The sequence below is a fragment of the Oncorhynchus mykiss genome, chromosome 10 (genome assembly GCF_013265735.2).
Source record: "Oncorhynchus mykiss isolate Arlee chromosome 10, USDA_OmykA_1.1, whole genome shotgun sequence".
Taxonomy (NCBI): Eukaryota; Metazoa; Chordata; class Actinopteri; order Salmoniformes; family Salmonidae; genus Oncorhynchus; species Oncorhynchus mykiss.
The window spans coordinates 74079179-74093068 of NC_048574.1; the positions used below are offsets into that span (position 1 = coordinate 74079179).

The following is a 13890-nucleotide window of genomic DNA, read 5'->3' on the forward strand; positions in this document are numbered from 1 at the left end:
ACACCACCACTAGTCTTCAACAACCACAATGTATATATATATAATATACCTTATCATGAGTCAAAGAAAATGATATGGATCCTGTAGGACACAATGAATTGCAGAACACAGGAAAACAATAGTGTACATCTACAGGTTAACAGTTGACATGATATTTTATTTACTGACAGAGATATAGGAGAATCTAGTACAATACAGAGACAGTTTTGCAGGACACATAGACTAAAAGGCATACTCTTACATAGTTGGTGAAAGGTGGCGCTCACACAGAACACATACTGTACAACGAGTGGACAAAGCATTAAGAACACCTGCTCTTTCCTTGACAGACTGAACAGGTGAATCCAAGTGAAATCTATGATCCCTTATTGATGTCACCTGTTAAATACACTTCAAATCGGTGTACATGAAGGGGAGGAGACAGGCTAAAAAGAAGGATTTTTAAGCCTTGAGAGAATTGAGACATGGATTGTGTATGTGTGACATTCAGAGGGTGAATGGGGGGGGTGCAACTCAATATTAGGAAGGTGTTCTTACTGTTTTGTCCACTCAGTGTAAATCATAATACAATGACAGGTTATATTGACGTGCATAATTAAAATGTAAATATTATTTCTGATCGTTTAAGGCTGGTTGACGCTTGGCTCTTGTTGCAGAACGACAGAAGGGACGAGAAGCAAAGAGCTGCAGTGCCTGGTTATATAATGGACCTACAGTGGATGTTGGAAACACATTGCCTCCCTCACTGAGCAATGTGTCATTTTACATTTGGGGAACTATAAGTGATCATGGACACCTTGGTCTTCATTACAGGGCTAATCACAAAAAAAAACAGTTTGTGTGTGTGTGTGTTTGTGTGTCAGAGGAGGCTGGTGGGAGGAGCTATAGGAGGATGGGCTCATTGTAATGGCTGGAATGGAATTCATGGAACGGAGTCAAACGTGGTTTCTATATGTTTGATACCGTTCCACATGTTCCATTCCAGTCTTTACACTAAGCCGTCCCTATAGCACCTCCCATCAGCCTCCTCAGGTGTGTGTGTGCCACTACGGGTGCATGCATGTGTGTGGCTAAGTGCAGGTAAGTGCTGGTTTTGTTCCACTACGACAGCTGGTCTCTACAGGAGGGGGAAGATATAAATGAACGGATGATGGCTGGTCTCTACAGGAGGAGTAAGATATAAAGTGACGGATGATGGCTGGTCTCTACAGGAGGGGGAAGATATAAAGGGACGGATGATGTCTGGTCTCTACAGGAGGGGGAAGATATAAAGTGACGGATGATGGCTGGTCTCTACAGGAGGGGGAAGATATAAAGTGACGGATGATGGCTGGTCTCTACAGGAGGGGGAAGATATAAAGTGACGGATGATGGCTGGTCTCTACAGGAGGGGGAAGATATAAAGGGACGGATGATGGCTGGTCTCTACAGGAGGGGGAAGATATAAAGAGACGGACGATGGCTGGTCTCTACAGGAGGGGGAAGATATAAAGGGATACATGATGGCTGGTCTCTACAGTAGGGGATGATATAAAGGGATGGATGATGGCTGGTCTCTACAGGAGGGGAAAGATATAAAGGGACAGACGGCTCATTTCCTTTTTTCTTTCTCCGCCCCCAGACACCGCACCCCCTCCAGCAGCATAGGAGTACCATGGTGACGATCTACAGAGAGAGGGAGAGGGGGAGGGAGGGAGAGATAGGGAGAAGAGAGAGGGAAGGAGGGAGAGGGTGGGGTAGATTGGGTTGGCGGGTAAGAGATAGGGCGAGAGAGAGAAAGAGAGAGGTAGGGAGATTGAGAAAGAGAGCGGAAGAGTCACTGTTATTTTGCTGAGTAAAGGATCATAGTGAGTGTGTGATGTAGAGGAAGTTGCAGAGACCTCTTAGTCCACCAGAGGGTGCTGTCCACCCTTTAACACTGACAGGCCATACATAGTACATCTGTTGCATAATAGCATTTAACTCAGCAGTATGCCTTACTGTAAATACCATAAGTAACTAACTGCAGATATTTCCCCTATTAACACAGGGTTACTGCCCAGATGATCAGTATGTGTGTCACTGTGTGTGTTTCTGTGTGTATGACTGTGTCCACACATGACCAGGCACACAGGAGTAACTCACCCATGACCCGGGCCTGTAGTCTGACCCGCAGACGTTGGTCCTTCTTCCCCCGGCTGATCAGGGTCAGCTCCTCCTGCAGCACCCCCTCCTGATGGGTGGTGTACTCACACGTCACCTTCACCCCACCTAGAGGGAGGGAGGGAGGGAGGGAGGGAGGGAGGGAGGGAGGGAGGGAGGGAGGGAGGGAGGGAGGGAGGGAGGGAGGGAGGGAGGGAGGGAGATAGCAGGAGATGGCAGATGGACCAAGAGAAACAAGGAATGGATGGAGAGAGGGAGAGAGACAGGGAATGGATGGAGAGAGGGAGAGAGACAGGGAATGGACGGAGAGAGGGAGGGAGACAGGGAATGGATGGAGAGAGGGAGGGAGACAGGGAATGGATGGAGAGAGGGAGGGAGACGGAATGGATGGAGAGAGGGAGGGAGACAGACAGAGGTAGAAAAAGAAAGGGAGAGAAAAAAGAAAGACAGAAAAAAGGAGAGAAAGATGGAGACAGTCAATAATAAAAGGACAGGAATGGTCGGGGAAAGAGTGACATGAAGACAGAGACAAAAAGTCATCAAACAGACAGAAGTAACATAAGACTGAGAGACAGTAGTCTATTGAGTATTTATAACCAGTATTTACTTCAATGTAATTCGCCATAGTTCCCCACATACCATAAAATCTGTGTCTGAAATGCCACCATATTCCCTATATAGTACACTAATTTGATCAGGGCCTATAGGGAATATTCAATGTTTCAAGTTAATAGAATAGGCTGCTCTCCATGACACAACCCAGGGTTCTCTTACAGGAAGCCACTCTGAAAGCCCAGAGGGGAGATCAGATTCTTTCCCCCTAAAATTCAAATGGTGCCCTATTCCCTACATTGTGTTCTACCTTTGTCCAAAGGACTATGGGCCTGCCATGTGGGCACTGGTCAAAAGCAGTGCACTGTATAGGGAATGGGGTGACAAGGGGACATTTGGGAGGAAGCCAGGGAAACAAATCAAATTGTATTGGTCACATGTGCAGGTGTAGACCTTACAGTGAAATGCTTACTTATGAGCCCATAACCAACAATGCAGATGGAATAAGAAAAATAAATACAAGTACAAGTAACTAAAGAGCAGCAGTAAAATAACAATAGCGAGACTATATATACATACATACACATATATACATACATGTAGGTAGAGTTATTAAAGTGACTATGCATAGTTGATAACAACAGAGAGTAGCAGAGGTGTAAAAGAGAGGGGGGGAGCAATGCAAAATAATCTCTTCTTCTGGTCTCCTCTCTCTGAATCGATTCATGGCTGAAATGGGAGCTGATGGATTGATCTCTTTGGTCTTTGTTTGCCTCTGGTAATGACTGTCTGGTAGTGGTTATATTCCTCTGGTAATGACTGTCTGGTGGTGGTTATATTCCTCTGGTAATGACTGTCTAGTGGTGGTTATATTGCTCTGGTAATGACTGTCTGGTAGTGGTTATATTCCTCTGGTAATGACTGTCTGGTAGTGGTTATATTCCTCTGGTAATAACTGTCTAGTGGTGGTTATATTCCTCTGGTGATAACTGTCTTGTGGTGGTTATATTCCTCTGGTAATGACTGTCTGGTAGTGGTTATATTCGTCTGGTAATGACTGTCTGGTGGTGGTTATATTCCTCTGGTAATGACTGTCTGGTAGTGGTTATATTCCTCTGGTAATGACTGTCTGGTAGTGGTTATATTCCTCTGGTAATGACTGTCTAGTGATGGTTATATTCCTCTGGTAATGACTGTCTAGTGATGGTTATATTCCTCTGGTAATGACTGTCTAGTGGTGGTTATATTCCTCTGGTAATGACTGTCTGGTAGTGGTTATATTCCTCTGGTAATAACTGTCTAGTGGTGGTTATATTCCTCTGGTAATGACTGTCTGAGGGTGGTTATATTCCTCTGGTAATAACTGTCTGGTAGTGGTTATATTCCTCTGGTAATAACTGTCTAGTGGTGGTTATATTCCTCTGGTAATAACTGTCTTGTGGTGGTTATATTCCTCTGGTAATGACTGTCTGGTAGTGGTTATATTCATCTGGTAATGACTGTCTGGTGGTGGTTATATTCCTCTGGTAATGACTGTCTGGTAGTGGTTATATTCCTCTGGTAATGACTGTCTGGTAGTGGTTATATTCCTCTGGTAATGACTGTCTAGTGATGGTTATATTCCTCTGGTAATGACTGTCTAGTGATGGTTATATTCCTCTGGTAATGACTGTCTAGTGGTGGTTATATTCCTCTGGTAATGACTGTCTGGTAGTGGTTATATTCCTCTGGTAATGACTGTCTAGTGATGGTTATATTCCTCTGGTAATGACTGTCTAGTGGTGGTTATATTCCTCTGGTAATGACTGTCTGGTCGTGGTTATATTCCTCTGGTAATGACTGTCTGGTAGTGGTTATATTCCTCTGGTAATGACTGTCTGGTGGTGGTTATATTCCTCTGGTAATGACTGTCTGGTAGTGGTTATATTCCTCTGGTAATGACTGTCTGGTAGTGGTTATATTCCTCTGGTAATAACTGTCTAGTGGTGGTTATATTCCTCTGGTAATGACTGTCTGAGGGTGATTATATTCCTCTGGTAATAACTGTCTGGTAGTGGTTATATTCCTCTGGTAATAACTGTCTAGTGGTGGTTATATTGCTCTGGTAATGACTGTCTGGTAGTGGTTATATTCCTCTGGTAATGACTGTCTGAGGGTGGTTATATTCCTCTGGTAATAACTGTCTAGTGGTGGTTATATTCCTCTGGTAATGACTGTCTAGTGGTGGTTATATTCGTCTGGTAATGACTGTCTGGTAGTGGTTATATTCCTCTGGTAATAACTGTCTGGTAGTGGTTATAGTCCTCTGGTAATAACTGTCTGGTAGTGGTTATATTCCTCTGGTAATGACTGTCTAGTGGTGGTTATATTCCTCTGGTAATGACTGTCTGGTAGTGGTTATATTCCTCTGGTAATGACTGTCTGGTGGTGGTTATATTCCTCTGGTAATGACTGTCTGGTAGTGGTTATATTCCTCTGGTAATGACTGTCTGGTAGTGGTTATATTCCTCTGGTAATGACTGTCTGGTGGTGGTTATATTCCTCTGGTAATGACTGTCTGGTGGTGGTTATATTCCTCTGGTAATGACTGTCTGGTAGTGGTTATATTCCTCTGGTAATGACTGTCTGGTAGTGGTTATATTCCTCTGGTAATGACTGTCTGGTAGTGGTTATATTCCTCTGGTAATGACTGTCTGGTGGTGGTTATATTCCTCTGGTAATAACTGTCTGGTAGTGGTTATATTCCTCTGGTAATTCCGATCAGAGCCTCACCCTCCATGGGTCGGATGGCATTGGGAGGGGAACAGGGGATGGAGAGCGGATCTAAAGAATGCAGAATAGGTGATAAAAGAGGAAGAGGTAGGGAAATTGTCGCCTTTGCGCCAGACAAGTATTCATTGGGGACAGGGGATGGAGGGGGAGAAAAAGTAGAAGAAGGAAGAGACCTTCGCCAGTGATCCAGACAAACATTCAAGTTTCACAGGTTTGATAACATACCAGTTACTGTAATAGTAGGTTACAGTAATGACAGAAACAGTGTCTTGTTATGGTGCTAATATGTTTGTTGGCAGAGGGGCACATGGGAGATTAGATATGCCTTGTTAGTGGTTTTCTGCCACTTTCAGGTCTACACTGCACCCATCTTTACCAATATATCCATTTACTCAATCCATATCCATTTGGACGATTTGGAACACAGAAGCAATCATCTCAGTTTCTATCCTGGGTCGCATTCAATAGGCTTCGAACAGTATAAAAACTGATTGAAACAGGAAAGGAATACCTGGACTCCAATAAGAAACACTAATTTTCATTTTCCATTGCAAAACGGTTTAACGTTTTCTTTGACATGCCCTAATGCATACGGCCCTGGTCTCCAACGTACCCTCTGGTGTGGGTGTGACACGGTTGACTTTGAGGAGGGGTCTGGGAGTCGGTGATGAGGAGGAAGGGAGGGAGCACACATCTTTCCCCAGCACAGGCACCTCTGGGAGGGTGAAGACGATCTCATAACGATGCAGACTCCTCAGGAACCCTACCTGAACAGAGAGAGAGTGTATGTGAGAGAGAGAGAGAGAGAGAGAGAGAGAGAGAGAGAGAGAGGAGAAACACAGTATAAATTATATAAACACTTATTAAATACTCACACACGTCTTATGAAATGCGTTAAGTAGTTCTTATGTAGGTACCCATCAGGGGTGCATTCAGCAGGGCATAACGTTGTAGAAATATGTTATGGGGAACAAACATGGCTCTATGACCTGTAGAATAAGGAATCATGTCTGCTCTATTCATAACATTTCAATCTGCAATGTTCAACAATGTTTGCCTACTGAACTTGGCACAAGCAATTCGAGCATTCATATTCCAAACCCCGCCCACCTTAACCAGGAAGTTCCCATCAGGCTCTGGGAGAGCAGGGATGGAAGAATCCTTGGCTTTGTCCTCACGGTGAACAGGGGAGCCCATGGCATCCTCGTCGTCAGGGAAACGCACGCTTCCTCCCTTTGAGGTCGACCCTGGGGAAGAGGCAGTAAGGGCGTGACTCGGTCAGGGACAGAAATACACACACAGGCACGTACTGAACACACGCACACACATATCGTTCATGCATGGCTAAGCAGCTGTATAGGACTGCAAGTTTTCATTGCGCTTTTATGAGAGAGAGAGTGAGACAGAGAGCAGAGAGAGAGGGAGAGAGTTAGTGTTTTGGTCTATCAGTATAACTTAGGTCTGACATGGTATTAGGGCTTTACAAACAGCGGGAAGGGAATTGAAAATCCATGCACTTAGAGACAATCGCTGGCAGATAAATGAATTAATGTTTGGGCGATATCAGTTGCAGACAGACAGACAGACAGACAGACAGACAGACAGACAGACAGACAGACAGACAGACAGACAGACAGAAACACACACATAGAAGTCAAGGACTCACCCTTCCTGCCTGTTGCCATGTCAATGTCAGGCCAGGAATGATGGATCACACTGTATCAGTCTGAATTTGTGATGTCATCATTACCCTCCTTCAGAGAACATGACAAGGAACAATGTAAGGAGATAGAGAGAGAGGGAGAACAAGAGAGATGGAGAGAGAAAAGGGGGGAGCAGATGAGGAATGAAAGAGGTGAAGAGTGAGGTGAAAGAGGGAGAGAAAGAGAGACCAAGTCACAATTTCTTTGTAAAGGTGACAGCTCCTCAACAACAGTTTCTTCTGTCTTCTGTCATTTTCTGCCAAAAAGTTCCCTCAGACTAAACCACCTCTTAGAACTAGAAGTAGGACAAAGTAGCCCCTAGGCCTAGACACTCATTTAAAGTCAGTTAAACACTTTCCCCTCTAATTACGGTCATGATTTGGGTATAAGCGATGGCTGATCCTAGACCTGTGAATCAAAATAGGAAAAGCAGTCACATCTGAGGTTACTTGTTGCATGGTGTTTGGTAATAATTCTATGATATTCTTAAAGTAAAAGTCAAATAAACTAAAGTGTCACTGGCAAAGTCATAACGGTAAAGTGGTTTATTTTCTTTAGCTTTGTGCCAGGTAGCAACTTCTGCCCAAAAGTACTCTGGTACTGTAGCGTATCAATCCGCTGGATAGAGCCCTAGACTGAGTTCCAAATGGTACCCTAGTGCATTTCTTTTAACAAGGTCCAATAGGGGAATAGGGTGCCATCTGTTCCGCACGTCAACAATAACCTTTGACCTTAAATGTAATCCTACTGCGGCTTTATCAATATCATTAGAAGCGCCCAGCTGTGAGTCCAGTCCAGTGTTGCAGACAAAGGCGCGGCTAAACGACTCCCTGACCTGCTCACTAAAGAAGCTTATCTCTGCCCACAAAGCTTACCAGGTGGGATTAGAGGAAGAAATTAGAAAGAGTCATTTCTTACAGTTTTACCATTGGGAGTTGGGTACCGAGCCTAATTCACACAATCCTCCCTAATACGGAAACACTGGAGGGGGAATAGCCTTGAGTGTTATGTAACCTAAACTAGAATGGGGAGGAAATAGAACACAGAACAGAGAGAAGCTCATTCCATTCTATTTATAACGGCCTTACTGTACCATCGACAGTTATCCAGTTGTGGAAAAAGTACCCAATTGTCATCCTTGAGTTAAAGTAAAGACCCTAATAGAAAATGACTGAAGTGGAAGTGAAAGTCACCCAGTAGAATACTACTTGAGTAAAAATCTAAAACTATCTGCTTTTAAATACACTTAAAGATGCACTACGCAGAAATAACTTAAATAATTTTTTTCCTGGTTGCTAAAATTGTAATAGTTTGCCTAAATTCAGTTCATGTGGCAAAACAAACAGGTAGAGAATCATTGGACCATGAAAACTGCTGTGAAATATATTTTCCATAACCCAAAATATTTTATTTGAAGCTGTTTGAAGCTGGTGTGTAAAACGGAAAGTAAAAGACGCAAAAACAACACTTAAGAATGGGAAGCATAGAAATGGAGCACATAGAATAGATACACCACTTCTTATACTTGCTTTCAATGAGAATGACATATCTATCACTCACATTTCTATGTGCATTTGGTTGGGGTCACCCAAAAAGTTATATATTGTAGCTTTAAGTATCAAAAGTAGAAGCTATAAATCCATCCAAATTCCTTATATAAAGCAAACCAGACGGCACAATTAGCTTTTTTTAATGGATAGCCAGGGGCACACTCCAACACTGACCAACAGACCATTTACAAACACTCAGACATCATTTACAAACAAAGCATCTGTGTTAAGTGAGTTCGCCAGATCAGAGGCAGTATGGATGACCAAGGATGTTCTCTTGATAACTGTATGAATTGGACCATTCTTCCCTGTCCTGCTAAGCATTCGATTATCGAGTAGCCTAGCCTACTGTTGGTGTCAGGGACAATAAGGCCTAATAAAAAGTACAGTGCATTCTGAAAGTATTCAGACCCCTTCACTTTTTCCACATTTTGTTACGTTCCTGCATTATTCTATATATATATATTTTTTTATCAATCTACACACAATACCCGATAATGACAAAGCGAAAACAGGTTTTTAGAAATGTTTGCAAATGTATTAAAAATAAAAAGCATAAATACCTTATTTACATAAGTATTCAGACACTTTGCTATGAGACTCGAAATTTAGCTCAGGTGCATCCTGTTTTCATTCATCATCCTTAAGATGTTTCTACAACTTGATTGGAGTCCACCTGTGATAAATTCAATTGATTGGACATGATTTAGAAAGGCACACACCTGTCTATTTAAGGTCCCACAGTTGACAGTGCACGTCAGAGCAAAAACCAAGCCATGAGGTCGAAGGAATTGTCTGTAGAGCTCCGAGACAGGATTGTGTTAAGGCACAGATCAGGGGAAAGGTACCCAAAAAATTCTGCAGCATTGAAGGTCCCCAAGAAAACAGTTGCTTCCATCATTCTTAAATGGAAGGTGTTTGGAACCACCAAGACTCTTCCTAGAGCCGGCCGCCAAGCCAAACTGAGCAATCAAGGGAGAAGGGCCTTGGTCAGGGAGGTGACCAAGAACCCGATGGACACTAGAGGTTGACCGATTAATCGGAATGGCGGATTAATTAGGGCCGATTTCAAGTTTTCATAACAATCGGAAATCTGTATTTTTGGGCTTCGATTTTGCCTATTTAAAAAAAATAATGTTTATACCTTTATTTAACTAGGCAAGTCAGTTAAGAACACATTCTTATTTTCAATGATGGCCTAGGAACGGTGGGTTATCTGCCTTGTTCAGGGGCAAAACGACAGATTTTCACCTTGTTCGCTCGGGGGATCTTGCAACCTTACAGTTAACTAGTCCAACGCTCTAACCACCTGCCTCTCATTGCACTCCATGAGGAGCTTGCCTGTTACGCTAATGCAGTAGATCCAAGGTAAGTTGCAAGCTAGCATTAAACTTATCTTATAAAAAAACAATCAATCAATCATAATCACTAGTTATAACTACACATGGTTGATGATATTACTAGTTTATCTAGCGTGTCCTGCGTTGCATATAATCGATGCGGTGCGTATCATTGCTCCAATGTGTACCTAACCATGAACATCAATGCCTTTCTTAAAATCAAAACACAGAAGTATATATTTTTAAACCTGCATATTTAGCTAAAAGAAATCCAGGTTAGCAGGCAATATTAACCAGGTGAAATTGTGTCACTTCTCTTACGTTCATTGCACACAGAGTCAGGGTATATGCAACAGTTTGGGCAGCCTTGCTCATTGCGAACTAATTTGCCAGAATTGTATATAATTATGACATAACATTGAAGGTTGTGCAATGTAACAGCAATATTTAGACTTATGGATGCCACCCGTTAGATAAAATACCGAACGGTTCCGTATTTCACTGAAATAATAAACGTTTTGTTTTCGAAATGATAGTTTCTGGATTCTACCATATTAATGACCAAAGGCTCGTATTTCTGTGTGTTATGTTATAGTTAAGTCTATGATTTGATAGAGCAGTCTGACTGAGCGATAGTAGGCAGCAGCAGGCTCGTAAGCATTCATTCAAACAGCACTTTTGTGCGTTTTGCCAGCAGCTCTTCGCAGCGCTGTTTATGACTTCAAGCCTATCAGCCTAATGGCTGGTGTAACCAATGTGAAATGGCTAGCTAGTTAGCGGGGTTTCGTCACTCGCTCTGAGACTTGGAGTAGTTATTCCCCCCGCGGCTTTAGTGGAGCGATGGGTAATGCTGCTTCGAGTGTGGCTGTTGTCGATGTGTTCCTGGTTCGAGCCCAGGTAGGTATACTGTTACACTGGCAATACTATAGTGCCTATAAGAACATCCAATAGTCAAAGGTATATGAAATACAAACGGTATAGAGAGAAATAGTCCTATAAATACTATATTAACTACAACATAAAACCTCTTACCTTGGAATATTGAAGCCTCATGTTAAAAGGAACCACCAGCTTTCATATGTTCTCATGTTCTGAGCAAGGAACTCAAACGTTAGCTTTTTTACATGGCACATATTGCACTTTTACTTCCCCAACACATTGTTTTTGCATTATTTAAACCAAATTGAACATGTTTCATTATTTATTTGAGGCTACATTTATTTTATTGATGTATTATATCAAGTTAAAATATGTTTTCATTCAGTATTGTTGCAATTGTCATTATTCTAAATACATTTTTTTTTTAATTGTCCGATTAATCGGTATCTGCTTTTTTTTGGTCCTCCAATAATCGGTATCGGCGTTGAAAAATCATAATCGGTCGACCTCTAATGGACACTATGACAAAGCTCCAGAGATCCTCTGTAGAGATAGGAGAACCTTCCAGAAGGACAACCATCTCTGCAGCACTCCACCACTCAGGCATGTATAGTAGATTGGCCAGACGGAAGCCAATCCTCAGTAAAAGGCACATAGCCCGCTTGTAGTTTTCCAAAAGGCATCTAAAGGACTCTCAGACCATGACAAGCAAGATTCTCTGGTCTGATGAAACCAATATTGAACTCTTTGGCCTGAATGCCAAGTGTCACGTCCGGAGGAAACTCGGCACCGCTCATCACCTGGTCAATACCATTCCTACGGTGAAGCATTGTGGCGGCAGCATCATGCTGTGGGGATGTCAGGATCAAGGGAAAGATGAACTGTGCAAAGTACAGAGAGATCCTTGACGAAAACCTGCCCCAGACCTCAGACCTTCCAACAGGACAACAACCCTAAGCACACAGCCAAGACAACGCAGGAGTGGCTTCGGGACCAGTCTCTGAATGTCCTTGAGAGGCCCAGCCAGAGTCCGGATTTGAACCCAATCGAACATCTCTGGAGAGACCTGAAAATAGCTGTGCAGCGACACTCCCCATCCAACCTGACAGAGCTTGAGAGGATCAGCAGAGAAGAATGGGAGAAACTCCCCAAGTACAGATGTGCCAAGCTTGTAGCATCATACCTAAGAAGACTCAAGGCTGTAATCAATGCCAAAGGTACTTCAACAAAGTACTGAGTAAAGGGTCTGAATACTTATGTAAATGTGATGTTTCATTTTTTTGCAAACCTATTTTTTCTTTGTTATTGTGGAGTATTATGCGTAGATTGATGAGTAAAAATATATATATATATTTTTAAATAAGGCTGTAACCAAACAAAATGTGGAAAAAGTCAAGGGGTCTGAAAACTTTCAGAATGCACTGTTGTAGGCTTCAAGTAACGTACAGATATCCCCCCAAAATAATTAAGTAGTAGTCTACTTCAAAGTAGATTTTACTTTGTTACTTTACACCACTGCAGTTATCAATGGGACCTGGACGCATTGTGCAAAGGCATCGCGGTTGGTAGGCTTCTACCTTATTTGACACTGTCACTGTTCTACGTGCAAATGCGGCACTGTTGGGAACGACCCAGCCCCGAGCCGCCACCACCGCATCAACAGGGAGGGACGTGCGCCGCCCGGGACATTTTTGACCGGTTTTAGCCTAATTACAAAATACTTGCGAATAGGTGTTCCTTAGGCTGCTTGGGTTGTTTATTGAATATAGAGGCAATGCAATGCTGTTCCTTTCAATCACATAGCCCACCAGTGTTTTTATTCTAATGTTACAATTTCCATGTTGACGATCACACACACTGCATGCCCATTGGATGGAGTGCGCATCAAAACTGGGACATAGGCACAGAGTTGCATTTGCTGTCGTGATGGGCAAAACTGCAACGAATAGATTTGGACAACAACTACATATTCGTTATATTGTCATTGTGACATAAATCAAATCGAATATATTCAACCTGAGAGAGAGACAGACAGACAGACGGGCAGATCGGCAGATAGCCTAGCCTACGCCCAGTTAGATGTCAATACGATATGAACCTCCGAACTGGATTCCCCCCAGCTGCAAGAAAGCGTTTATGAAAATGTGTAACGTAATTAAAAAACCTATCGAAGGACTTACCGCTTTGTAGATTTGTTCAGTGCTTAGTGATGATGGTAGCGGACAGTGGGAAGCGTTACCATCCCAAACGGCATGCTGCTTGCTGTGTTTGTCTGATCTCTTATTACCGAGGCTCTACTCAGTCTCCTCTCCAGCTCTCCTCCTCCGGACAGACGCAGTCTACAACAGCCATACCTGGCACGTCGCTTTCTCGGTGACCTATAGCTGCAGTCATTGGCGGATGCAGGCATTGCGGGGAGGGAGGTTTTTCAACACTCCTAATGTAAACATCACGTTTACACTGTAATTATTCTGCCTATTAGATAGTTGTGGTATTGGCCCTATACCTGCTTTCAGATTGAATGAAATGCAGGCTATCAATTGGATAAATATTTTATTTGTAGCCTTATTGAATATGCTAATTTAATAGGCTCTAACAGGGTATAATATAATATAATAGCCTATACAATACTGTACTAGAAAGTTCAAGAAGATGGACAACTCAAGGTCAGGGTTATTTTAGAAAAATTCATGCAATGATTTATTAGATTAGCCTCCAATTGAACTCCTATCACAACATGATTCAAATATATTCTGTCACTAATATAGTTTTCCAAAAAGTATTCAGTCTCATTCACCCCAGGCTATCCAATATGTTGAGCGTGAAAAACCCAGCAGCGTTGCAGTTCTTGAGACAAACCGGTGAGCCGGGCACCTACTACCATACCCCTTTCAAAGGCACTTAAATCTTTAGTCTTGCCCATTCACCCTCTGAATGGCACACATACGCAAT

At 42.7% G+C, this 13890-nt stretch overlaps 1 protein-coding gene across 1 annotated transcript; it reads right to left on the reverse strand.

Annotated features, from left to right (window-relative positions):
• Window positions 1–136: 136 nt before the first annotated feature.
• Window positions 137–13470, reverse strand: LOC118936763 (UPF0687 protein C20orf27 homolog). The gene is made up of 6 exons (XM_036933970.1): window positions 13119–13470; window positions 7133–7220; window positions 6577–6713; window positions 6080–6233; window positions 2125–2250; window positions 137–1665 (listed from the first exon to the last, which is right to left on the reverse strand). The coding sequence occupies exons 2-6, from the start codon at window positions 7149–7151 to the stop codon at window positions 1592–1594; spliced, it is 510 nt and encodes a 169-aa protein (XP_036789865.1). The 5' UTR covers window positions 7152–7220; window positions 13119–13470; the 3' UTR covers window positions 137–1591.
• Between the last annotated feature and the right edge of the window lie 420 nt (window positions 13471–13890).

Bases quoted from the DNA above. Each gene is read 5' to 3' on its own strand.
- LOC118936763 (XM_036933970.1), bottom strand. The intron at 2,251-6,079 runs GTACGTTGGAGA...CCCTCCCTCTAG, and splicing joins TGTCACACCCACACCAGAGG to GTGGGGTGAAGGTGACGTGT. The intron at 1,666-2,124 runs GTGAGTTACTCC...CTCTCTCTGTAG, and splicing joins ACTACAGGCCCGGGTCATGG to ATCGTCACCATGGTACTCCT.